This window comes from Pongo pygmaeus, chromosome 12 (assembly GCF_028885625.2).
Source record: "Pongo pygmaeus isolate AG05252 chromosome 12, NHGRI_mPonPyg2-v2.0_pri, whole genome shotgun sequence".
Lineage (NCBI taxonomy): Eukaryota > Metazoa > Chordata > Mammalia > Primates > Hominidae > Pongo > Pongo pygmaeus.
The window spans coordinates 79,006,304-79,031,836 of NC_072385.2; the positions used below are offsets into that span (position 1 = coordinate 79,006,304).

The 25,533-nt window shown below is 43.5% G+C and overlaps 1 protein-coding gene and 1 long non-coding RNA gene across 11 annotated transcripts in view; one reads left to right on the plus strand and one right to left on the minus strand.

Annotated features, from left to right (window-relative positions):
- SPTBN1 (spectrin beta, non-erythrocytic 1) overlaps window positions 1–25,533 on the minus strand; it is a 212,620-nt gene that overhangs the window by 101,779 nt on the left and 85,308 nt on the right. For 2 of the 10 annotated variants that reach the window (XM_054476600.2, XM_054476601.2), the window contains exon 1: window positions 9,848–10,095. The exons of the other annotated variants lie outside the window; for them this stretch is intronic. In XM_054476600.2, coding sequence (XP_054332575.1) covers window positions 9,848–9,956 — 109 coding nt within the window. In that variant the 5' untranslated portion in view covers window positions 9,957–10,095. Of the gene's footprint in view, window positions 1–9,847; window positions 10,096–25,533 lie in introns of those variants that run through there. 10 annotated transcript variants of the gene reach the window in all.
- On the plus strand, window positions 10,954–24,122 carry LOC129030844 (uncharacterized). Its single transcript, XR_008500780.2, has 3 exons — window positions 10,954–11,083; window positions 12,345–12,440; window positions 21,785–24,122. It is a non-coding gene; the product is annotated as an uncharacterized LOC129030844 (long non-coding RNA).

The window sequence follows — 25,533 nt, forward strand, 5'->3', positions numbered from 1 at the left end:
GAAATGATCATCATACCAGCAGTCAGACTAGCCTTTCTATATATACAGAAAGAGAATAAAGCATGCCTCAGTGACCAGAGTTAAGAAATTTATATATAAATGTAAATATGTATATTTATATTTATAAAGTGTATGAGAGGCTGCCTGGTGGGTATCATGTGCATTGCTCCAGTAATAGATACACTCAAGGCCTTGACTTCACCACAATGCAATACATGAATGTAGCAAATTGCACTTGCAATCCGTGAATATAAACAAATAAAAATAATAAAATTAAATTAAAAATCCAGATTTAAAATCCTTTCCTATTTAAAATCCTTCAGTATAGCTGGGCATGGTGGTGCATGTCTGTAGTCCCAGCTACTTGGGAGGCTGAGGTGGAAGGATGGCTTGAGCCCAAGAGGTAGAGGGTTGCAGTGAGCCAAGATTGTGCCACTGCACTCCAGCCTGGGTGACAGAGACCCTGTTTCCAAAAAATAAAAGAAAATAAGTAAAATAAAAATCGTCCAGTAGCTTCCCACTGCCTTACGTCCAAACTCCTTAACCTAACAGGGCCTTGCATCCTTTATTATCCTTCTAGAATCCTTCCTACCACCCCATCCTCACTCTGTACTTTAAGCTCCAGTAATCCTGAACCTGCACAGATTCCCCTACCTCAGTTCCTCACTTCTTACCTAGATCAAGTTTATTTCTCCACTTGCTTCTATTAATCAGTTGGCTTAGCCAGCATTTCCAGCACAGCTGAAACACACCCATGCACTTTTTAACCAGATGACAGCTGCTCACTGGAAAGCAGGTAATCAATAAATATTTGTTAATAAGTAAGTAGAATACCAAAAGAGCATGCCCTGTATTTTTTAAAGTTTTATTTTAGTATTTTATTTCCTAGGATCCTTCCTGCTTTTAAAGTAGTCTAAGTTAGTGCCAACAATTGCCATTTTAAATAGCAGGTTCTGTGCACCAACAAAATGATTTAACAACCATCAAACTTTTTTTTTTTTTTGAGATGGAGTCTCACTCTGACGCCCAGGCTGGAGTGCAGTGGCGCAATCTTGGCTCACTGCAACCGCTGCCTCCCAGGTTCAAGCAATTCTCCTGCCTCAGCCTCCCGAGTAGCTGGGACTACAGGCGTGTACCACCATGCCCAGCTAATTTTTGTATTTTTAGTAGAGACAGGGTTTCACCATGTTGACCAGGCTGGTCTTGAACTCCTGCCCTCAGGTGATCCGCCTGCCTCGACCTCCCAAAGTGATGGTATTAAAAACATGAGCCACTGTGCTTGGCCTGTCAAACTTTTAAGTCAATGCAGCACAGAATATTAAACATTTGAAAAAAATGCTTACAGGGGCCAGGCGCAGCGGCTCACGCTTATAATTCCAGGACTTTGGGAGGCCAATGGGGGGTGGATTACCTGAGGTCAGGAGTTGGAGACCAGCCTGGCCAACATGGCGAAACCTCATATCTACTAAAAATACAAAAATTAGCTGGGCGTGGTGGTGGGTGCCTGTAATCCCAGCTACTCGGTAGGCTGAGGCAAGAGAATTGCTTGAACCTGGAGGCGGAGGTTGTGGTGAGCCGAGATCATGCCACTGCACTCCAGTCTGGGCGACACAGTGAGACTCCATCTCAACAAACAAAAAAAAAAAAAAAAAGGAAAAAAGAAAAATGCGTACAATGCCCTTATCCTTTATTTCCCCCTTTCATTTGTTTTTCATAGCTGGGCTTCAGAGTTGATAGAAAGTTGTCAAGAGAGAAAAGGCACTAGGATCTACAAGTGGCTAAACCCCACCTGGTCTGTTTTGATTATGTGCACAAGAGGTGGAGCTATCATTAACTAAAAACTTAATGCTCTGTCACTGTCCACATTATTTTCCAGAAGGTTAAAAGAAAAAACAAACCCTGAAGTCCTTATTTGAATTGCTGTACTATATTTACTAGTAATCAAGAATATTGGAATTGTCAGTGTTCATTTATATGTAGAAGTTTTCTTTAAAAGGAATACAGTCATGGAAACAAGAGCCATCCTTCACATTTTAATGGTATATGGATGTTTCCAGGGAAACTTCATATAGATCATATCATTTGCTGGTCAACACAATCTTGTGAAGCAGACCTGGCAGTTATTCAAATAAGGAAAGCGGCCTAGATATTGATCTGTCCCCCTTACAGATGCCAAGTTGCTGGGATTTTTGTTTTTTAAGGTTAAATTCAATAGATTATTTATTAAGAATATAAGTGAAACTAAACTTGATGCCTTACTGAACTATCCTTAGAGCCTACACACACTATTAGGTTTATCTCTATTTTTTCTAAACTTATATCTCTTTCTAGAGTGGCTCTTGAGCCATCTCTGTGGGAGAACTGAGGCAGGTAACTGACCCCACCTGAGGGTCATCGGAGGCAGAAGAGGTGACTGCGACAGATGTTCAACGGCTTCTCTAATTTAAGCAGGACAGAGTCCATTCCTGACTAGCTAATGTTTTTCCCACTGTTACACAATTTTGTTCTAAAAAACATATCTTCCCCCAACTCTTCATTCTTCTATAAGAAATCAGGTATAATACCTGCTCCTGTTTGGGAGCAACTTAAGGAGTCTGCTTCTCCATCCCCACCACAAAATTTTGCAAAGATTGTACAAATGATCCAACAAGGGACTATTTCTCAAATTTTAGTGTGCACCAGAACCACCTGGCAGAGTAGCTGGAAACACTTATTGGTAGGCCCCACCCTAGAATTTCTTATTCAGTACGTGAGAAGTGGAGATCTGAGATTTTACATTTCTAGCAAATTCCCAGATGATGCTGATGCTGACCTGGGGACCTCATTTTGAGAACCTCAAATTTGGGAACCACAGCAATAAGGGAGTCTGTAACACTGACTTCACTTATTTTGCTCTTTAGCAAATATTTAGTGGCTTCTATGTATAAGACAGACTATTCAGACTTTGGTCTTTAGGCTCCCAGACTTCACGAAATATAGGGAAAACAAAAAGACAAAGGCTGGAACTGTAACAAAAGGCAGTAATGGAAAATCACAGATGAATGATGAAGCGCTGAAACTTCAAATCTTAAAAGGAAGGGAGTCCAAGCAGGGATGTTGACCTCCCCAACCTCCTGGAGTGCCTAGAATAAGTGGCATCTGAACTGAACCTCAAAAGACTGATCCTGACACATGAAATGATTCCCAGCAGAAGAAACCAAGAGGGCAGGGTGTCAAGGGTGCGAAAATGCAGGGCAGGTTTAAGGAATCACAACTTCTGTGGGGTAGAGGTGTGGCAGGAGCTGGAGCTGGGACTGGAGTCAAATCCCAGCAAAGATGAATCCCAGACATGTCTGCATGAAGCACTCTTCTCAGGGCCCTGCTGTGGGGAGACTGGGACAACTGCATGGGGACACTTTAGGAAGCCATGAAAAGAGACTAAAGCAGACAAAGCAGCAGTGAGGCTGTGCAGACCCCTTTTTCCAACAATGAGGAGTGAGGAGAGGTGATGACATGGAACCATCATCCAGAAAGCTTTCTCAGCAGCCAGGGAGATTTTAGGCTGACTCTCCTAAGAAAAGTGCTATCTTTTCCTCAAAAGGAGTTATCTATCACCCTCCTCTTGTATATAACTAGCCTCCAAGAATCCTTTTAATGTTCTTCCTAGTAAAATATTAGATTTAAGAAAGAGTTGATATTCCCTTGACTGTCAATATTCCTAACGCAACAAAAACTGAGAGCAGCCCATGTCCAGAAATCTGGGCAGCTCCCTTAACACATTAATCTTCCATGCCAGCAGTATGTATTCAAGTTATCTGGGTGCCATGATCCACATCTAACCCACACTTTGTGGTACTACGGGAAGAGCATCAAATTTGGAGTCAGAAAACCTGAATTCTGGAAAGCTAGCCTCATACAGATGGATAATAATCCAATGATCTATTTCTTTATCTACAAAAAGTACGAGAATAGCTACCCTTGCCAGGCGTGGTCAGCACTTGGGGAGGCCGAGGCAGGCGGATCACAAGGTCAGGAGTTCGACACCAGCCTGGCCAATATGGCGAAACCCCATCTCTACTAAAAACGCAAAAATTAGCTGGGCATGGTGGCAGGTGGCTGTAATCCCAGCTACTCAGGAGACTGAGGCAGGAGAATCGCTTGAACCCGGGAGGCAGAGGTTGCAGTGAGTCGAGATCATGCTGCTGCACTCCAGCCTGGGCAACAGAGTGAGACTCTGTCTTAAAAAAAAAAAAAGGATATCTACCCTCACAGGATTATTATTACTAAGGAAACACGTTTATTTATAATTTACTAAGTATTAGATCCCATACTGTGTACTGTGAATAATCTCATTTAATTAATTAAACAAGATGATCTATATCAAAGTTAAGTGCTATGGTCATTAACAATTATTATTACTAGACCATCCAAAAGGGATTCTAATTCACAAATCTGTAGGAAACTTAAATTTTGAGCTGAAAGTCTAGTAAACTGGTAAAAGGAATTTTTATTTCTTTTGGGGGAAGACATTCAACCAAGTTGTCTGAGTTTATAAAAACTGCAGTATTGGCAGGTATCCAGACCAAAAAGCCAATCTTTTATGCTTTCATCAGACCCCAAAATGTTCTTATATAAATCCTGTCTCCTCTTATTCCCCTTCCCCACAAATAACCATATGTCATTAATTCTTTTCAGTGACACAATGGGAAATACTTGAAAGATATTACTTTAAATTTAAGAACTTAAGAGCAAATTTTCTTCATGACAAATGGTTGTAAGCCCAGCAATCTTCTTTCTCTCGGTTTAAGAAAGTAAGACAAACATTTAGGTAGCATAACAAACTAGAGTTACTAAAAACTTTAGAACAAAATGGCCGGGCACGGTGGCTCACGCCTGTAATCCCAGCACTTTGGGAGGCTGAGGTGGGCAGATCAGGCGGTCAGGAGTTCGAGACCAGCCTGACCAACATGCTGAAACCCCGTCTCTACTAAAAATACAAAAAAATTAGCCGGGGTGTGGTGGTGCATGCCTGTAATCCCAGCTACTCAGGAGGCTGAGGCAGGAGAATCGCTTGAACCCGTGAGACAGAGGTTGCAGTGAGCGGAGATCACGCCACTGTACTCCAGCCTGAGCAACAGGGCGAGACCCCGTCTCAAAAAAAAAAAAAAAGAATAAATTTTCTTCATGATTCAAAGGTATAAAATCAGCACTTCACTTTTTCTAAGAGTTAAGAAATTTAAAAAATTAAGAAATTCAACGAGACAATTCTCAATACGTAATAAACTTGGCAGTAATGCATTTCATGACCTGAAATTCTTTAATCTCTATGTCCCAAGGAAGACAGAGCACTTTATACCTCTCCTGGTGCAAACGCACTGAGCCAGAATAGCTAGAGAATGCACCTTCTCCAGAAGGATCAGATGTGGAGTGTCAGCATCTGGCTGCAAAGCAGACAGAAAAAGTTCATTTTGATGCTTTTTAACTAGATCCTGTCTTCATTACAACCTCACAGCCAGAGCCAATAGAATCAATCCTCTAGGGGACAGGTAGGCAGGAGACGGAACCAGGTTAGGGTGGGCATTTCACATTGTCACTCTTTCATTTAAAAGAAAATATATATATAAATATGAACATCTAGAAGTCTGAAAGGAGAAAGTTACAGAACAGCTTGCAGCCTAAACTCAACAATGCCTGTGAACTTGGACAAGTTATTTGCTTCTATCTTCTCACCTGTAAAACTTCACAGGTATGTTATAAAGACCAGACAAAATTCCATATAGAAAGTTCTGACTGGTACATGGTAAGCACTCAACAAAATCTTTTTTCCCAGTAACTCTGACAAGAAAGAAGAAACTTTATGGAATAACTGGAATGCAGGCATAATCTTTAAAAATGGTAAGCATTTCTAGGCCGGGCGCAGTGGCTCACACCTGTGATCCCAGCATTTTGGGAGGCCGAGGCAGACCAACACTTGAGCTCATGAGTTCAAGACCAGTTTGGGCAACATGGTGAAACCCTGTCTCTACAAAACACACACATACACACACACACACACACACAAAGCAGGGTTTGGTGGCAAGTGCCTGTAGTCCCAGCTACTGGGGAGACTGAGGTGGGAAGATCACTTGAGCCTGGGAGGCAGAGGTTGCAGTAAGCCAAGATGACACCACTGCACTCCAGCCTGAGCAACAGAGGCAGACCTTGCCTCAAAAAAAAAGAAAAAAGAAAAAAGAAAAGTAAGCATTTCTATAGATTAAATGGAAGAGTAGGCATTTGACGCAAAACGTAGAAGATAAGCGTGAAACCCAGGGATGGGTTTTATAAAAAGCTGTAGGCCTGCCTACCAGGTTTGAATGGAATATGTTAGAATAAGAAGTAAGTGGAGTGGGGCCATTTTAAGGAGAATCTTTGAAGGCCAAGCTACAGTCTGGAACTTCATTTACACAATGGCACAAGCAACTGTTTTTCTGAGGGGGAAAGTGGCATGATGAGTCTTCTCTCATGAGGAGTTAAGCTGGCTGATGTGAAGTGGAGAGATGGTTATCATGAACCTGCACCTCTGTTACTACACAATTCTCTAAATATGGGAGATTGGGTTTTGCTGTATTTCAACATTCCTCTTTTATTTAATAGAGAAAAAACATCAAATACAACTTTATATGATACATGAACTGATTCTGAGGAAAGTGGTAATTTTGCAGGTGAAAATCTGAAAAAGAAAAAGAGGAAGGGGTGTGGGTGTGTGTGTGTGTGTGTTGAGTGTTGGTGGTGAATGCTAAAGCCATCAGAGGTTGAAGTGCTTGTCTTCTTATGCCAGGAGCCTTCGTGTGATAAAGCCATCGCTCTTGTATCTCAATGAGGTTTTTTTTTTAATCACACTTATTTACTGAACCATAAATCTCTACAAACCATAAATCTCTATAAACTATACATTTATGACTATCCTTTTTATTTTAAACTATATATAACTATTTATATTTATATATAAATATATAACTCGATTTACATTTATATATAAATATATAACGATATTTAAACTATAAATTTATAATATCTCTATAAATTTATAAGCTATAAATCGCTACAAACCATTTTATCTAAATAGACCAGACTCATTTTAAAATTATATTCTCCTTAGCCAGAACTCCAAATCTCATTCTATGGCACACCTCCTGAAATTTTTAGGACCCAATGTGGAAAGTAACTTGAAACCAGCCAAAATGCAGAAACAACTCCAGAAAAATCATAGCACTATCAGGCACAGACAATACATAAATAAATTCATTTCAGAGGCATTAAAAACCCAATACATGACTGGCAAGGTAGCTCACATCTGTGATCCCAACACTTGGGGAAGTGAAGGTGGGAGGATCATTTGAGGCCAGGAGTTCAACACCAGCCTGAGCAACATGAGACTCTGTCTCTACAAAAAATTTAAAAATTAGCCAGACATGGTATAGTCCCAGCTACTTGGGAGGCTGAGGTGGGAGGATGGCTTGAGCCAGGACTTCAAGGCTGCTGTGAGTCGTGATTGTGCCACTGCACTATAGCCTGGGCAACAGAGTGAGACCGTGTCTCTTAAAACAAAAACAAAAAACCCAATACAGCTTCAGAGGAGCATTGTGCCAACATTCAGAGATTCTGTGCTAGGAAAGATTATACCCAGAAGAGTAAAAAAAGGCACCCTTGCAGGAATGTACAAAATTAAATCAGCAGATAGAAATTATATGTTATCAAAAATATGTGATAATCAGAACTACAAATACCAAACAAAATACAAAACCAGGGATGGGAATTACAGAAAGGTTTTGTGTGTGTGTGTGTTTAATCAAAATTCTCCTAGGATTGTTTAAAATGCAATCGGTTCATGTGTTCTGAAGGATGCTGACAAATATGTGTAATTCTCCTGAGGTCCACCATACCTGAAAGTTAATTCACCCTTTCTCAATTCCTCAACATGGGTGGTTTTCTGTTACAGAAATACCAACACTAAACTTGTGCAACTCCTAAACCACAATATTTAAAAATAAGAAAGTCACTGGAGCTAAATTAGGAGACAAGGGTCACACTAAAAAAAATTATTTTTAAAGCTACCACACAAAACACGAAGCTTACCCCTTTCGAAGGGATTTCCTTGAGAAACAGCGTATGAGGTAAAATATCAGGGGCACATGATTTTTTTTAAATTTAAACTTTACGTTGTCCAGAGAGGACAGTTAAGACATTTCCTGTGTGTAGGCTCCACCCTTCTCTGCGAGCAGTTTTACAACCTTCCTCAGCCCTTTCAGAATAACAGCCTTTTGTTATGGGTGGGCCTAGGGGTGCACTCCTCCCTCACACCTTCTATTTTCTCCTAGTTTTGCTTTTTTTCTGAGACTTCCAGGCTGGGCTGGCGGGGGAGTGGGCTGACGATCCCGGTGGGTGCTTTCCCCTAGGCGGGATGACACAATGAAGCTGGGAGTCCGGGCCAGGGGAAGAGGAGGAGCACGCAGTGGATTCTCCGACCCGAAAACCGTGAGGCCCCTAACAGACCTAGATAATGAACGCCCCCCCACCCCAATTCCTCTATTTACTACTTGCAAGCGCCCCCAGCTTAAGTTTTCAAAAAAGCAAATTTGACTGCCGAACAGCTCAAAAGAAATGAACCGAAGAGACACAGAGCCGTTCCCCAGAGCGAAGGGAGCTTCCTCTGAGCTAACTGCCAGAGGAATGCGGCACAGCCCAGCAAGTGTTTAAAATCACGTCCTGTTCTGCCTCGTTTTCCAGAAAAGTGTCATTACTGTCAACTATTTCACAAGACAAATAAACCAATGAATGAAAGACATCCTCCCCCCTCTTCCCAATGAAAACATTCTAGGGCTGAGCGGCTTCCTTCCTTCCTCCTCCTCACAGGAACCACATTTGCAGCACTGAGGTTAAAATAAGAAACACACAGTCCTCAAATACTACTTTTTTTACAGTGCTAGAGCCATTCCTAGCCTACTACTGACTCCAGGGGCTTCCAAACGGAAGGAGTTCTGTTTTCAGTTAGGAACCTTTTTTCACGTATAAGCCCTGAGACACTGCTGGCCAGGGCCTGCTGGCTGGGCAGGGACAGCTGAGGGCTGCAGGGGCCGCAGGGAAAACAGCACACTGGTGCACACACAGGCTCCTGCTCTCCCTAAAAATATGTTCAGTAAAATATTGGACTCATTCAATTGTTTGAGCCTTAAACAGACTCCAAGAAACCTGTAATTGATCCAACTAATCCAACCCATAGCGTTGAAATGACAATAACTGGCTTTCATTAGAAATTATATAGCCCACTAAATAGATGGGAAGGCTCTTCCCAACACATCAGAAAAATTAAAATTAAGCTTCTAAATAAAAAACCGTAATTTACCTAAGGCTTAGGAACAAAAAGACCACTCCCTCCTCCCCTTTGCTATTGTTCTGCAGGACTGGGTCTGAGTACGGCACTTTACACCTTTAAAGCTTCCCAGAGGTAAGAGGCTGGGGGCTGGGAGCCAGAGGCGACCCGGAATCAAATACCTGCATACTAGTAAGTCTATAAGCACTGATCTACTAGGATGTAAAGTTAGCTAAAAGTAAAGAAAATGTGTGTGCAGCAGTTATCTGACAACCTAGAAAGCCAAAAGGGTGCTGGAGAGAGAGGGACTCCAAATGGTAGCTCTTCTGGAGTGGAGTATGAGCAACTGCCTTCCCTAAGTCGTGAATGGGGTGCCCGCAGCCAACCACAGGGTCTGGGGTCGAGCTGTGAAGCCGCCCGTCTTCATTAGGGTCTCGTACCATATTACACAAATAAAGCCTCCAAGAACCCCCGTTGGCACGGCCCCAGGACAGGCCCGGCCTTTGGGAGGGGGCTTACCTTGCAGCTGCTTGAATCTGCCTTCCAGCTGGTTATAGTTGTAAGGCACCTGCCCCGTGTACGCCGGCGACAGCGGCCCGGAGATACTAGACGTCCTCTGCAATTCCATTATGCCCGGCGTAAAGCCCCGGCGGACTGCGCCCTGGAAATCCCGCTCCAGCCCCCTCCCACGCCCATCCAACACGCAGCAGCCTCCGCAGCGCTCGGCTCCTTAGGCGAGCCCCATTCCGGTCTGCAAGTCCAGCAGGGTGATCTGATGGGAAGTTGGCTGCAGGAGAGTCCACCTTAGCTCCGCGAGGAGTTACCACACAGGCATCTAATTTCTTGCTTTCCCTCCTTCCGTGGCCCTTGCGTGGAAGCTCGAAATAAATTACTGAGAAGGAGGGAGAAGCAGCGAGAAGGCGCAGGTTCTACTTCAGAACTTTTAAATATGGCCAATCCTAAGCATGCCACGGTTGCCGAGCCCGGGAGCTCGCGGGCGCAGAGCGCACACCTCCTCCCGGCTGCCCGCGGCGGCCTCCGGTTTGTAATTTTATCAGGAGCCACTCGCCGTGTGCTGGGCGGTGATGTCACCTGATTAGCATAACAGCATTGTAGAAGAAACGCAGGCTGTACCACGAGGAGGGGCGCGGGGGAGCCCGGCCGGCCCGCGGCCCCCTACCGGTCCCGCACGGTCCGCGGTCGCCCCAGCCGCCCGGCAGCCGCCGACCCCGGGCCGCGCCCTGGACTCGCCGCCGGCCCGAGCCGCGGTGGTGCCTTCCCAAACAGAGCTGCTGGAATTACAATCTTTTGTTGAGCCTCATGTAACGGAAAAGTCTCCGATTACTATCACTTGAAAAGGCGAGCGCGCCCACGGGACGGCCGGGAGAGTGAAGAGCCCCAAGGGTCCCGGGCCCGCGCGGCTCATTCACTCTCCAGCGTCTGCGGAGGTAACGCGGCCCGCACCTGGGCACGCGCGACTGCCCCAGTGCGCTGGCGCCAACCACGCGGCGGCGGCGGCCCGGCGAGCCACCGGGAAGAAGTCAGACAAAGTCACTCTCAGGGCGCTGTGCAGCGCCACAGCCAGGGGAGGTGTAAGTTCGGGCTCAGTGAAGAATCTCGGCTGACTTACGCTGCCATCAGGCGATATGAAGGCGGTGGTTTCCTGGAGTAACACTGGCCTATGATAGGAATTCGACGCAAGGAAGATTTATGGGAGCACCGATTTGCAAGGCATTGTGGGAAAAAGGTACACAGGTAAACACCGCCGAGATCCCTGACCTGGAGTTGTTTATGATCCGGTGGGGAGATGAGGGAACCGAAACTACCCTTAAATTCCTACTCTGATTTGTAAAACAAGGCCTCTAAACTTGTGGTTCTCCAAAATTTTAAATCTCTCCTTCCCAGCTTCTTCTCCCACCAATCTCAACCAAAAATGAAATCTTCCACACAGAAAAGAGAATGATCAAAATTTATTCTTGGGAAATTGACTCTAGATCTCCCCCCTCTCTCCACCCTCCTGTCCCCCCTTTTTCCTCACTACCTAAACAGGCAGACAACAAATTACACTTTTGGCATTTCCAGTTTGGAGCCCTACAGCAATACTCACTGAAGAAGGTAATTTCATTCCTCAGGGATTCCAATCTGTAGTAAAGACGTGGTCCCCCACCCCAGGTTCACCTCAGTCCCCAGGGCACTTGTAATTGAAGTAACTGCATCCTGTCCAGGCTTAGAATTAAACCCAGAGCCTCGCTAACTGCTCAACGCTGAACAACCCCCAACTCCTTCCAGCCACATAACTAGGTTTTTAATACTTCCACATGTCAACTTTTGGCTTTTGAAAGCCAGGCCCAACCTGAAGGAGAAGACAACATTTCTTATCATCTAAGATGTAGAACATTTTTTAAAGCCCCTAAGTGCTGCCAATTCACAATGCTGATGGGAGCCTAGGCAGGGCATTACAAAACACTTGGTCTTGTAAAAAGCACTTGACTAGGATTCCTAAGACCTGAGTTGCTAGTCCTGGCCAAGCCTCCTAATTACCCTATGACCTTAGAAGAAACCCTGGATTCTTTCTAAACCTCAGCTGTCAGACTGAGTAATAATTAATGCCCACCTCCACAGGGTCACTGAGGAGATGATGTGGAAATGTTCTAAAAATTATCATACTTTCAAAATTAAGAGTATATTCTTCAAAATGCACCCCTCCTTTCATCACCTCCTGCCCCCACACACACACATACCACATCAAGACTACAAAAGAGAAGTTGAATTGGGAACCGTCTCAATGAAGATCTTTTTAACAAGCCCTTCTTCACAACTAAGTATACTGGTGAAACGGTAAGTCTCTAAGTGTCCAGCTATGGCACTGAAAATGAGATTACAAAGTGCTTTGCCAACTTATAACGTTTTAATCATTGGGCCACTTAAGGAAGAAAGGGAGTCACCACCACTCAGTATCTCCCTTTCAGCTCCCTCTAGTATGGGGTAGTACATGAAATACTTTTTAATTAACCAGGTTGCACATAATATGATGGCAGTAGAGCTGGGATGAACGTAGCCACACTCAATCCTGCGAAGCCAACACTGAAAGAACCAGGCAGAGTGAACACATGTAAGTATTGGAAAGGTTTGGACACTGGGGAAGGGTTTAATAACCCCACAAGGATAAGAAGTAAGAAATGGGAATCCATTTGGTGTGATGGGACCAGGGAAGAATAAGACAGATCCCTGATAGCCCATCTGACCTCCTCCAGTTCAGCAGTGGGGAGGAGGTAAAGGAAGGCCAGAGGTATTCATTCTTTATTTCTTCAGTGTTTACTGGTCTGTATTTACAGTATTTAATGTGTGCAAGGCACACTGCCAGGTGTTTTAGAAGATTCAAAAGTGACCAGGAATGTTGCTAGCCAAAGGAAATGGGACAAATGTGCAAACAGTAAAGTACCAAAAGAATACAGTAAGGGCCAGGGGAGGACAGCTGTAAGAATTCAGAGGACAAGGAGGACACATCTGCCTTTTGGAGGAAGGTAGGTGGGAAGAACTCTAGGAGGGACTGGCATTTTGATCAAACCTTGAAACACAGGTAGACATCAACAGGCTGGAACACGGGAGAAGCCTGCTCTCAAGCGGCACAGTAAAAGCATGGATGCCCAGGAAACAGCACCAGCAAGTGCTGCAGTTTGGCTGGAGGATAAGGAACCGTCAAGCTGGGAGGAAAGCCCCGAAAAGCAAGTTAGAACTAAGCCTGGTCTGGAGCCACTGGAGGCTTTTGAGCCAGGGGAGTAGAGGGTGTGGGCTGGACTCTAGAGATGATTAATCTGGACGTGCTATATGTAAGAATGGGCAGAAAGGAGAGGAAATGAAGGCAGCAAGGTCAACTGGGTGGTTAGTGCAATAGTCCAGGTCAAAGGAGCAATCAAATGAAAAAGAATGGGCTGACGTAAAAATTAATCCAAAGGACTTTGGTAACTAACTGTATGTGGGAGGATCAAAGGAAAGGGACAAAGAAGACTCTCTCAGGGTTTTAGATCCGGCTAGAGGGGTGCAGGGGACAAGTGCACATTTCCTTCTAGACAGGTGGAATCTGAGTTACCTGCAATACTCAGGGTGACATGTCTGGAGCAGTCAGGGATGTGGAACTAGAGCTCAAAACTGAAGATACAGTCCTGAGTGCAGAGGTGGGATTTGAGATAGTTGTGGGGTTAAATCTAGGAAAGGAGGTAAGAGGCAAGGGGCTAAGCATGGAGCCCTGGGGAAGGCCTGGGTTTGGAAGGAAGAAGAAAAACCAGTGGAGATGCCAGGGAGTTGCAGAATGAAAATCTAAGGAGAGAGACTCAAAGAGGAAAGAGGGTAGATGGTCTTAAGTGTTGCAAAACAAACAAACTAAAAAATAAAACTTAGAGAAAAGGCATTCGGTGTGCCAATTAGCAGGTCAATTGGGTTAATAAAAGCAAAAGCTAGGTTACAGGGAGTTAGAAAATAAGGAGAAAGGAGAAGGAGAAGGAGGAGGAGGAGAATGAGGAAGAAGCTATGAAGATGAGACTAGTGAATGAGGGTTATCAGACTCAGGGGACGATGTTCCAAGGCAGGGCCCAACTGAGTATGTCCTCTGTGCGCAGGTTTCAGCCCTAAGTTGGCATAGGTAGGAAAAGGCCAGTGGGAAGATGGCTCAAAGGTATGGATGGAACAAATCAAAAGTGCTGTGGTCTGGTGGAAAGACTCAAGCCCAGAGTCAGGGACTCAGGCTTACCCTAATTTCTGAGTACCAAGGAGCTATGTAATCTTGAGCATGTTTCTGATGTTCTCTGGGCCTCTCAATCTTTGTCTATAAACCAAACAGCTTAGAATCTATGGTCATAAAAAATTCCTTCTGGAATGTTTAGTATTAAATGTATTAGTGATTTGGGTTCACCCTGCTTAGGTCCCACTTCTAACTGCAGTCCCAGTTATCATCAATCTCCACATAAACTGAATGGCTGTAATAACCAGAACCATCACACTTGGTAGCTTACAGAATGCTTCCACATATATTTTCTCAAGTGACTAACCCTGTGAGGCAGGTGTGGTCACCATTTTGCAACCAAGGTAACTGAGGCTCACAGAAATACAGTGCCTTGCCCAGGGCCCCAGCTGGTGAGTGGCACAACCAACACAGGGACCCCAGATCCACCAAGTCAGTGTGCTCCCCATCTCCCCACCTCTGCTGTTTCTCCCATATGCTCAGAGTATATCCAGCTTACTATAGGTTTCTAAGGTTTTCTGAAAAATCACAGAACTCGATAAGTGGTATCAAGATTAACCTAAAACCCAAGCAGGTCTCTACATGAACCTCTACAACATTTAGTTTTGAGTCAGGATTAGGCACATGCTCTGCTAGTTCACCTAGAGCTTGCTGCTTGGAGGGTTCTGTGGTTCTGAGTGGGTTTTATTAGGTCTTGTTTGGTTTTGTTCCTCTTCTCATACTTGGTGGACCTGTACACTAAGATTCTGTATGACTTAGCATGTGGCAAGGTAAGACTAAGCCTCTGTTTGTTCTAAGAGGCTTTACACAGTCTTGAGGGGAAAGAAAGATGAATGCTTTTCCTGCATTACAGCAAGCTTGAGTGGGTAAACTTTAGATGTTCATTTCCTGAACATCCAGACACTATTAAGACTCAGTATGTCTGGGAGAGGATGTCCAAAATGACAGAATGTGATGGGATTTGTACACATTCAACCTTGGGATTTGAAAAACCAATCCGAGAGCTGGGAAAGAAGTGATGGGAACAGGGAGGGACAGAAAACAACAAAGTTTCATACAGGATGTGTTTTGCCAAATTCTCTGCTGCTTTCTACTGCCATCTCCACATCTGTCTTTCATTCTTCATCGGTGTCAAGTCCCTTGGCACTGGATGACCACAGCCAATTTCTCCTAAGCATTTCTTTATAGGAAACCAAAATAATGCTAAAATAATCCTCTTCCATTAGCGTGGCCAGATAGAGAAGCGGCTCCAAACCATGCCACTGCATTTATGCTGCACTAGGCACTGGTCTATATTATGTTTCTGTCTCATCTCTCTAGTTCTCTTTCTGTCTTACCTCTCTGGCCCACCCACTCCCTTCCTAGGAACCTCTTGCCCACCTCTCCCACTCTTGAATCCTTAACTGAGATCATTCTTTTCTTTCCACTAACGCCCAAAGAGCCTCCCACTCCCTAACTACTAGTTGCCACCTTCTTTTCTCCCTAAAATCTGCCTCTGTTAAAAACCTAGCCCTTTTTCAATGGAAATTTCCCCACTTACCAGAAAACTCAACCAACTAACCAAGCATACCACAATGAAATCCAGCAAAAAAGAATAATTTTCCCACCAAAAGAACAATTTTCAAAAGCCCTACTGGCATAGCACATTTGACACTGGTATTTCTATGCCATTGCTACCTGCCTGCCACCTCTTTAGAACATCTCCTTTCTCCCCAATGGCACCTCCCACTCAAGACCCATGGCCTGGGCAGCTGGAAGCAGTCAGGAGCACTTCCCCTCCCCTCACAACTCACACTACTCTTAGAAAACCATGGGTGAGACCACTTCTCAACTTACAGAGTACCGCCCATGTAAGCATTTGAATCAGGGCTTGGACATGTGAAGCTACAGGAGAAAAGGTGGTTAAAAGCAGACCTCGGGCCAGGCGTGGTGGCTCACGCCTGTAATCCCAGCACTTTGGGAGGCCAAGGCAGGCGGATCACAAGGTCAGGAGGTGGAGACCAGCCTGACCAACATGGTGAAATCCAGTCTCTATTGAAAATACAAAAATTAGCCAGGTGTGGTGGCGGGCGCCTGTAATCCCAGCTGCTCAGGAGGCTGAGGCAGGAGAATAGCTTGAATCTGGGAGGTTGAGGGTGCAGTGAGCTGAGATCGCACCACTGCACTCCAGCCTGGGTGACAGCGAGACTCCATCTCAAAAAAAAAAAAAAAAGCAGAACTGGGACCTAAGAAGCTGGCTCTGCCACTTTTTAACCTTGGTTCTGTTCTCTGTGCCTAAAAAGTTGGCATAATAATGGGACCAACCTCACAGAGGTTGAGATAATTTATAAATTATCTCAATTAATTTATAAATTAAGTGAGATACATGTCTACAAAGATACTATTATAGTACAGTCCTCATGGCTATAATTGCTAGGCTTTATTTCCTCACAGAAGAAATTTCAAAAATGAATTCTATCCCACTTTTGGCTATCTCTTCACCAAGGAAGCTATCAGCTGCACGATCTTGCGTTTCATGTGGAATCACAGACCTTAGGCTGGGAACAAGGGTGACCACCCCTCTGGATTTTTGGCGAAGGGCATTTCTCACTGGCAGGACCAGTCCTCCCTCTGGGATATACTGACACCCTCCCTTCCCTTCTCTTTAACTCAGCCCATTATGCACTGGGAAAGGCATACTCAGTATCACATTTTATAGCAGTGACACCTCAGAGATAACCAGAACACAATACTTACTATGAAACAAGTTACAGAAGTCCTATATTTTAGAAAAGCCAATGTTTATTTGAGGTGGGGCTATCAGATTTGATACTTCAGGACTCAAAATAACTAGAAAAAACAATTAAAGAGAGGACAAAAGATATTTTTCTATCCATAGCAATTACTATCTCTGTTCTGTGAAAGATATGGATGGTTCTTTCTCCCTCTCTTTACACCTTCCCCCCATTCCCGCCACACCCATAAAACCATCTAAGTATACAACCGAATCTGAAATACCACGGCAAAGCTGGTTTCCATTTATACCCTTTCCCTGTTTCTTGCCTAACTGGTCATATCAGAGCTGAATACAAAACACCTGAGATCACTGCTGAGGGGGAAAAACAGCAAGTTACACTGGAAACAAGCAGCCAAGGTCCTGGGGAAGTGATGTAGTTTACTGAATCTTCTACCCCAGCCAAACCTTATCCCTGCATTCTTACCGTGTCTGTTATCTACACATGCAAAGCTTCCCTGCACAGACAAAAGAATGCCCCGGTCCAGAGGCCCTGGCTTTGGCAAACAGGTGGTGCTATGCCTGTGAATGTAACAGCAGCCAGAGCCAGGGCTGGGCTCCTCTGTTGCAGGTAGAGTGGTTTAAAGGAAAAGAACATCTGAGGAATGCAGTTGGGGCCAGGCCTGCTCTTGCCCAGAGTTCTTGGTTCTGCTTTTCACCTCCAACATCGAGGGAAACAGCTGACACACACAGGTGTTCAGAGCCATCCAGGCCAGAGTTTTACAAGAGTGATATGGGGCAGTGAGAAGATACTGTTCCCTGGGTAGCAAAGCTCATGAAAAAGAAATGGGTAAGGAATAAATAAAAATCTATTCTTTGTGAAAATAGGTCTCCGGGTCCTGCCCTCAAGTATATTCACACCCATATTACCTTTTCCAGGAGCTGTGAAAAGAAAAGGTGAAAAGGGCAGGTAGGGCAGGGACTTGGAGAGGGAAGAGAAAAGAGAAAAGTGGGGGGCATGCAAATTTCATTGTCAAGACATACTCCTCCCCCTACAGAGAGCCCAAGTCAACTCATCTGACACGTTCTCAGCCCCATCCATGGGCATAGACTATTGGAGGGACCCATGACATGGTGAGAAGTGATTTCTTCTCTGCAGGGACTTTCAACCTAGCTGAGGAAATCAGACACACTAGGACACATGCATACATAAACACAAGGGTGTAATATGTAACAAATGACAGGTTAGTGACAGTAACAGCTATTGATAGTTACAGTAAGTACCATTCTAAATTAAGCAACAACTACATTTTTCTACTTGGCTGACAAAATATCAGAGCAGGACTTCTTCCACACAAACACTCTCTGTTCCTATTCCATCTTATCTGTGCAATTTTAATGTTGCTTCTAACCAAATCCCTGCTGACATGTGCCATTCTAACATGAGAGTGTAGGTAGCGTAACTGGGGGTGTGGGGTGTGTTTCTTGCTCTTTGAAAAATAGGTACCGATTACCCAGTTGCAGGGATATGGAACAACATGTGCAGCCCTGGTGTGTTAAAATGTGAAATATTTTAAGGGTGCAGTCATTTCTTCCTCCTCAGCACCTGAGCTTCTGCTAGTCTCTCACTGAGATAGCACAGCCTCCCTGCCATAGGACTTTGCTAGGCAGCCACTCACTGGGCACAGGCCCTGAATAATTCATGGACAGCCCAGTCACTCAGGAGTGCCAAGGCCTGCCAGCTGCCTCGTAAGTAGGAGGCAGGCTCCAGACTTACTGTAAAATAAATACTATAGCTACCTCTGAGACCTTCTTTACAGACACCATAAAACACCCTTCCCTCTTTTCTTTATCTCCCCATTTTAAACCAGGTAATTTCTGGCAGGATCAAAGTACACCTGACTTTTACTGTAAGGAAGATAAGTCCCAAGGGGTAGGGAGAAAGTGATGTCCTCAAACAAGTGCCACGACCAGGATGGCATTCCCATGCTCAGGCTACTGAGATGGCACGGACAAAGACCAGATACTGTGCCCGACACAAGACAGATGCTCAATAAATGTCTGTCCCCATCTCTTCCTCCTAACTGTCCCCTCTGCTACACCCAAACTGATCAGTGCCCCACCTGTCTTGGGCTTTCCATGCCTCTGCTCTTGGCCCTCCCCTCACCTTTTAGTCCCAAGTCCATTCATCCTTCAAGCTCAGCTCAAAGCCTTCCCTCCTCTAGGAAGGCTTCCCAGGTTACCCAGCTGGGATGATGGCTCCTTCTTAGAAACTCTACACCAGCACTGTCAGCCTCCCTCGTCCAGCACATATCATACACTCTATGAGAGCACTGCTTATCTCTTCTTGTGTACCAGTCTTATCTGCTTAATTAAAATAATGGAAAGTGCACCAGACACAGACTCAAGAGAAGTGAAGGGAACACTCCATTCTCAGCTTTTAACACTGACTGGCTATGTGACCATGAGCCATTAGCTTGGCTTTTCCAATGTTTTCCCTAAAACCAAAGGATCTGAAATAGAAAATCTCTAAAAACTGGTATATACATACAAAAAATCTTACTTAAAAGCAAGGAAATCCTGTCATATGCTGCAGCATGGAGGACATAATGCTCTTGGAAAATATAAACTGTTTTAGGACAGATACAAGTCTTTTTTTTTTTTTTTTGAGACAGAGTTTCACTCTTATTGCCCAGGCTGGAGTGCAATGGCACAATCTTGGCTCACTGCAACCTCTGCTTCCAGGGTTCAAGCAATTCTCCTGCCTCAGCTTTTCGAGTAGCTGGGATTACAGGCGCGCACCACCACACCAGCTAATTTTGTATTTTTAGTACAGATGGGGTTTCACCACATTGGCCAGGCTTCTGACCTCAAGTGATCCACCCTTCTTGGCCTCCCAAAGTGCTGGTATTACAGGCGTGAGCCACTGTGCCCGGCCAAATGCAAGTCTTACAGAACCTTCACCCTATACCCCCAGCCCAGTATCTTTAATGAACAGTTAAAAATCATTTAGCCATTTTTGAAAGCTGAACACTGATGAAAAGAAGGACTCTGTGAGGGAGGTAGCACCATATGGTGAATCACAGAGCCTATGCCAGCCTAGGTAACACCCCCTCATCCATACCTTAATCTTTCACAGTCAGAAGATGATAGCTGAAAGTCCCTAACAGGTGTCAGAAGTTCCTTTTAAAAATTCCTCTATCTAAGCCAACCCATCTCATTTATAGTAAGAAAAATGAGAAATGAGGCACAGAGCCGTGTGCCCACAGTTACAAAGCAAGCTACTGGCATGCTGGAGATTAGAAAGCAGGCCTTCTGAATTCCTGCTGCCATTTCTAGAGCAAACCTTAAGGAAGAGGAAGCTAAGCACAAAGGAAGTAGCGTGCATTTCTCATGCCAGTCAATGAAGTGGGCCCAAGGCTTGGAATCAGGGAAAACTCACCTTAATGTCCTTTCCCCACTGCCTTCCAGCATCCAACACAAAGATGGAGCCAAAAGGCCTGTCCTGAGGGCTAGATGAGTGATATTTTTTTATGTTCTCTGATGTCCAACTTGCACCAGCTCAGAGAGAATGACAGCCCAGGATGTGGTACAAGCACAGCTTCCATCTCATTGTTCCAGCTCAGTGTAGAACCATACACAAAGTTGGCCTCAGCAAACTTTGTTGCTTAAAAATCCTTTTTCTCAGTTTTATACATTGATCTTTCCTTTATTATTCTTATGGTGTCCTGAGGAATAGCCTACTCGGGAGGCATTTAAAAAAAAATACATGACAAATGGGTTTATTCATCACAACCAGAATTATTTTATTTATTTTGAGATGGAGTCTCGCTCTGTTGCCCTGGCTGGAGTGCAGCGGCATGATCTTGGCTCACTGCAAGCTCCGCCTCCTGGGTTCACTCCATTCTCCTGCCTCAGCCTCCCAAGTAGCTGGAACTATAGGCGCCCACCACCACACCTGGCTAATTGTATTTTTAGTAGAGATGGGGTTTCACCGTGTTAGCTAGGATGGTCTCGATCTCCTGACCTCGTGATCTGCCCGCCTCGGCCTCCGAAAGTGCTGGGATTACAGGTGTGAGCCACCGCGCCTGGCCACAACTAGAATTTTAATGACAGGTGAAGAATGAAGAGAAAGAAGAGAAAGACTAAGCTCTTTTCTAATACCTGCCAAGCTCACCTATAACTACCTCTCCACTCACCTCTTTTCATTACTATTTTTATCACCAATACCTTAATCACCATTACGCTTTTTAATTACCATCTACCAAGAAAAACACAATTTGAGACCATGTTGGTGCCTTTTTTCCATTATACCGTATTTTGAATAACATTCTAAAAGCTTTAGTAAAGGATATGGAGAAATTGGAACCCTTGTACGCTGTTGGTAGGAATGTAAACGGTGCAACTGCTGTGGGAAATAGTATGGAGGTTCTGCAAAAAATTAAAAATATAACTACCATATGGTCCAGCCATTCCCCTTCTGGATATATATCCAAAAGAATTGAAAGCAGGATCTCAAAGAGACACTTGCATTCCTATGTTCATTGCAGTATCATTCGCAATAGCAAGAGGTGAAAGCAACTCTAATGTCCATCAATGGATGAATGGATAAACAAAATGTGGCATATACATATAATTGAATATTACTTAAAAAGAAGAAAATTCTGCCATATGCTATAACATGGATGAAGCTTGAGGACATCATGTTAAATGAAATAAGCCAGTTAGAAAAAAACAAATATTACATGATTCCACTTACATGCAGTATGTTGAGTAGTTAAACTCATGGAAAGAGAAAGTAGAATGGTGGTTGCCAGGAGCTGGGGGAAGGGGAACGTGGTGAGTTATTGTTTAATGGGTGTAGAGTTTCAGTTTTTCAAAATGAAAAGGGTCTAGAGATCTGACTGCACAACAATATGAACATAGTTAACTCTACTGAAGTTACATTTAAAAATGGTTAACGTGGTAAACCTTACGTTATGTGTTTTTTTTTTTTTTACCACAGTTAAAAATGAATTTAAAAACATACTTCAGTAAAGACAAGGAATGCACCACTGGGCAGGGGAAGAAACAGCAGATCTAAAGCCACATGTTCCCCACCTATGACGCTGAAGCTCAAACCAAACATTCTCAAATGCTGTCAACCAACACATTGATCTCTCCAAGTCCTATCTTCCACCTTTAGGAAAAAAGATATTTACTCGGAATCCTGCCAACTCTCATTTTTACAACAAAAGGCCTCATAAATTACTTACTGCCTCCCAGCCTCACATTTGTGTGCAGTGCGATAGAGTTTATCAGAGTTTATCCATTTCCCACAGAGCTGTCACTAGAGTCGGACCTCATGATCTCGACAAACCCAACCTTCATGAAATTGTTCAAAAACTATTTTTCAGTCAGCATCGTTGAGATTGAGTCCTCGAAACACAGGGGAAATAAATTGGTAGTTTAGAAATAGTAGCAATGCATCATATTCAAGCAGGCAGGTACACATTTACACAACTTAGGAGTGTGTGTATGCACATATACAGGAGAATGCCTACATGTATACAGATCACTTTAACATATATCAGATAACTTTTTCTTACTTGGAAGGTTTTGTGATGCCCCCATCATCAACTATCCTGAAACACTTAGACTTGCCCAGCCAGCTAAAGAACACTGATATTCTGTCAATGTGGGTACATACATAGTTTGCTGTTATGAATAATTTTGCCATAATAAGGGCTTATGAAGCAACAGACCAAGGTTTTTACTGATCAAAAAATTGTCCTTGTAGTTGGCCTATTAGAGATCACGGAAGGGCAAATGGCAAAAATCATTACACAGAAAAGAGGTCTGTAATTTGTAGTGATTATAATCAAAGTTACACTAGTTCTTGTTAATAACACTCTCCAAGAGCCTGCATTTCTGACTCATCAAGCATAAAACATTAACAAAAATTAACAAGAGACTAGGTCTTGAGTCAGAGTCACAGGGCATTATTTCCTGGAGAAGGACAAAGGTTGCTATCATCCCTGTACCAATACACACTCTGTGTCTCACTGTGTACACAGAAACCACCAGGAAAAAAATGCCAAAACTTACCTTGGTAGCAACAGCCCGTTAGCATGCTAACTCCCTAAGAGCATATACATAATCTTAGAGGTCTGAGGGCCCTCAGAATCCATCCAGCCCACCCCCTTGTTTTTCAGATAAGGACACTGAGACAGAGAGGCTGGATGGAGTTCTCTAAAGTCGAGCTAGAGAAGCCCAGTGGACTCCCAGAGCTCCTGATTGCGTAACGGTACTGACAATGCCCCCCACTCACCACCATCTGAATCCATTTTTGTACATGCCATCAAAAAGCTTTGTTACCTAAAAATAGTTTTGCTGGATTTTAATGTCCATCTGCCAGCTTTTTCTAATGGTAGGTTAGCAATAGAATAGTAGGCATGTTAAATAAAGCATTCAGCTAGTATCTATCACTTAGTGGGGTCTCCGGGTACCTTTGCTTATTTAACTTCATCCTTCCTTAAATAAAAGTTTACTCCTTTTTGTATATACCCAGTAATGGGATTGCTGGGTCAAATGGTATTTCTAGTTCTAGATCCTTGAGGAATTGCCACACTGTCTTCCACAATGCTTGAACTAATTTACACTCCCACCAACGGTATACTGGGTATATACCCAAAGGATTATAAATCATTCTACTATAAAGACACATGCACACGTATGTTTATTGTGTGACTGTTCACAATAGCAAAGACTTGGAACCAACCCAAATGCCCATTAATGATAGACTGGATAAAGAAAATGCGGCACATATACACCATGGAATACTATGCAGCCATAAAAAAGGATGAGTTCATGTCCTTTGCAGGAACATGGATGAAGCTGGAAACCATCATTCTAAGCAAACTATCACAAGGACAGAAAACCAAACACCGCATGTTCTCACTCATAGGTGGGAGTTGAACAATGAGAACACATGGACACAGGGCGGGGAACCTCACACCCCGGGGCCTACTGGGGAGTCGGGGGCTGGTGGATGGATAGTATTAGGAGAAATATCTAATGTAAATGATGAGTTGGTGGGTGCAGCAAACCAATATGGCACATGTATACCTATGTAACAAACCTGCATGTTGTACATATGTACCCTAGAACTTAAAGTATAATAAAAAATAAAAATTAAAAAAAAAAGTTTACTCCTTTTTAAAACTTTGTTCAAGTTTGTTTGTATAGCCTACCAAAAATCCTATCTAGGATATATTTTATATCTCTGTATCTTATTCATATTGCCATATCTTTTTGATGTAGTATTTAGTACAAATAAATGTTTGACATTTTTTAATAGGTCACTTAGGCCTCCTGTTTTAAATTGGTCATGTGTATCTCTTGTGCTTGACAGTCAGAAACAAACAGACAAAAATGACCCTGTAAAAGTATCTGATTTTCAACTCTAAACCTTTTTGTTAAGTTTAGGCAAGGTCTGGCTCTTCGGGGAAAGGTTTAATAAGTTCAATAACCACTCTGATGTCACAAATGAGATACCTGAGGTATCTCAAAGTCTTACTCATAATTTTCTAATATGGAGTAATTGTAGGGAGAGGTACAAGATCTTCCCCCCATTAATTAAAGAGTATTCAGAGCCCTACAAATACTTATGTGAAGGAAGGCAATTTCCAAGAAGGTTGGAAAAGGCAGGTCAAAGATAGGCATCAGAAGCTTTCAATTACTGCCTGGAACCCAGAAGCCTCTGATTTATATTACCACTAGAGCAAGCTGGGGTAAACAACAACCTGATTCACAAAATCTCAGACGGAAATCTGTAACACGGGATATAATGCTTTCCAAAGACTTCTATTAGTATTATAGTAATGTTCTATAATGTTCTCCAAGATGAAAGTGATACACACATTTTAAGTATTATAAATAATCCTCCTGGAAATTTAGTAATATTTCTTCTTTATTATCCCCTTATACCAAACTACAGCTGTCTCAACAAAGAGCAACAGAGCACTAAAGCTAAATAACCCCCACGAAGGACACCCTCTTCCGGTAAGAGCCAGCCTGTCTGACTTGGATTGTTCTACACTGACCATGTCTCTCTCCCTCCAAAGAACATGCATCTCCCACTCCCATCTGTCTCTCCCTCCATCCTCAGTCATTTTTTGGGGGGTGGGAGGGGGGACCAATTTCTCAAAAGTTTAAAATATTTTTATTGTATTTTTCCATTAAATCATTCTCTCAATAAATATTTAGGATTATGCAGGATCATTTTAATGTGCATTGAGTGCAAATCTGAAACAGGAAAGTACAGTGAGAGAAGATACAAATGCAAAGACCATATTAATTTTTTAAATTAAAAAAAAAAGTGTTTTTCAGTGCTTTTCCTGCTTCCCAGGAGAAGGACTGAGAGTCACAAATGCCCTCTAAACTTCACAGCAAACAAAGCCACAGGTCCCCAGTGTCGTCAGGCCATCAGAACACGTGCCCTTTGAAAGTTCCTGCCGCCTCCTTGGCTTCTCCTCATCTTCCCTTGCACGAATGCAATATTTCTCAATATGGAAGGCCCCTTTGCAGGGAGGAAATAGGAGCCCGCCCTTCAAAAGATTTATTTCCATAATGAAATGTTATAATTAACACTTCACATGCATGCCCACTGTGTGCAGACACCGAGCTAGGAATCTTCCACATTATTTTAAGTTCCTGCAACAATCCCATAAGGTGGATATTATCCTCATCCTAAAGGAGTCACTTGCCTACCAT